The sequence below is a fragment of the Toxoplasma gondii genome, chromosome Ia, assembly GCF_000006565.2.
Source record: "Toxoplasma gondii ME49 chromosome Ia, whole genome shotgun sequence".
Lineage (NCBI taxonomy): Eukaryota > Apicomplexa > Conoidasida > Eucoccidiorida > Sarcocystidae > Toxoplasma > Toxoplasma gondii.
In genome coordinates this window covers 1,412,448-1,413,952 of record NC_031467.1, presented here as the reverse complement: position 1 = coordinate 1,413,952, position 1,505 = coordinate 1,412,448, and the positions used below count along the sequence as shown (strand labels likewise).

The 1,505-nt window shown below is 52.8% G+C and overlaps 1 protein-coding gene across 1 annotated transcript in view; it reads left to right on the top strand.

The window, feature by feature from the left end:
- ROP4 (rhoptry protein ROP4) overlaps positions 1-769 on the top strand; it is a gene marked incomplete at both ends in the record, with an annotated part of 1,308 nt that extends 539 nt beyond the window's left edge. Inside the window, one exon of the mRNA XM_018782265.1 lies at positions 1-769. Within this exon, the coding sequence (XP_018638551.1) occupies positions 1-769 (769 nt within the window).
- Between the last annotated feature and the right edge of the window lie 736 nt (positions 770-1,505).

Sequence of the window (1,505 nt, the reverse complement as noted above, 5' to 3'; positions counted from 1 at the left end):
TAACAGGTATCTAAGATTTCTGGCCCCGTTCGATTTGGTGACGATCCCGGGGAAGCCATTAGTTCAGAAAGCTAAGTCACGTAATGAGGTTGGCTGGGTCAAAAATCTGTTGTTTCTGCTTCCTCCAACTCATGTCGATATGGAAACGTTTGTCGACGAGATTGGTCGATTTCCACAAGAGGACCGCCCCCTAGCTGATGCCGCTCGATTGTATCTTACTGTTCAGGCGGTGAGGTTGGTAGCGCACCTCCAAGACGAAGGAGTGGTGCACGGGAAGATAATGCCTGATTCGTTTTGTTTGAAGCGTGAGGGGGGCCTGTACTTGCGTGACTTTGGCTCTCTGGTGAGAGCGGGCGCAAAAGTGGTGGTGCCCGCGGAATATGATGAGTATACGCCGCCAGAAGGTCGTGCGGCCGCCCGAAGTCGTTTCGGCTCTGGGGCGACCACGATGACGTACGCATTCGACGCCTGGACACTGGGTTCGGTTATATTTTTAATTTGGTGCTCTCGAGCTCCCGATACAAAATCGGGGTACGAATACAGTGTCGAATTCTTTTTTTCGAGGTGCCGGCGGGTGCCAGAGAACGTGAAACTTCTGGTTTACAAGTTGATTAACCCTTCTGTCGAGGCCCGCCTGCTCGCCTTGCAAGCGATAGAGACTCCGGAATACAGGGAGATGGAAGAACAGCTGTCCGCTGCTTCGCGCCTGTACTCAGGTGATGGGACGTTGACAGGGGGAGACGATGACATGCCACCACTGGAAACGTGAAGGGGCAGAAGGTGGGGATGGAGCGGAGAGGACTCTGGATTAGGACGTTTGAAGGGAGGCCGTCCTGGCGCCTGAATTTGCTGAGGTTCCATGTGACGAAACAATCGTGTTTTTGAGCGGAGAGGACTCTGGATTAGGACGTTTGAAGGGAGGCCGTCCTGGCGCCTGAATTTGCTGAGGTTTCATGTGACGAAACAATCGTGTTTTTGTGGATCATTTTGGTCACATCGTTCAAATGTGTTTTGTGGACGAAGCGGGGGTGCAGGTGGTAGAAGTGGTAGAGAGACGTGAAGAGAGAAGAGAGGTGCTTCTTTGCAGAAGTCGTGTAGTGGTGTGATGAGCCGCTGCGCCCGCTGTATCGCGTCGTCGACGCGGCGGGCAAAGATGAAGCTGAAGGACGATTTCTCTGTCCCCTACGTCCCCATAGTGCATCACCCCCAGGTATTTTTCGTTTGTTTGTGTCTATAGTTTGCAGTTTTGGTAGCTACCATGCATGTGGAGGTTGTAGAGTATGAAACATCCATGGTTTTCCGGCGAGTCACACCTTTACACTGACAGTTGCTTCTGGGGAAGCCTAAGACAATTGCCATCTCTTGGCCAGCGACGGAAGTGTCAGCAAGGCAAAACCTAAGTGAGACCCCTGTTGTCCTCTTTGAGGCAGCTGTGCGTCTGTTGAACCCGCAGGTGTCTCGGTATCTCCGGAAAATGGAGAACTCGACTCGCGAGAGCAGCTCCG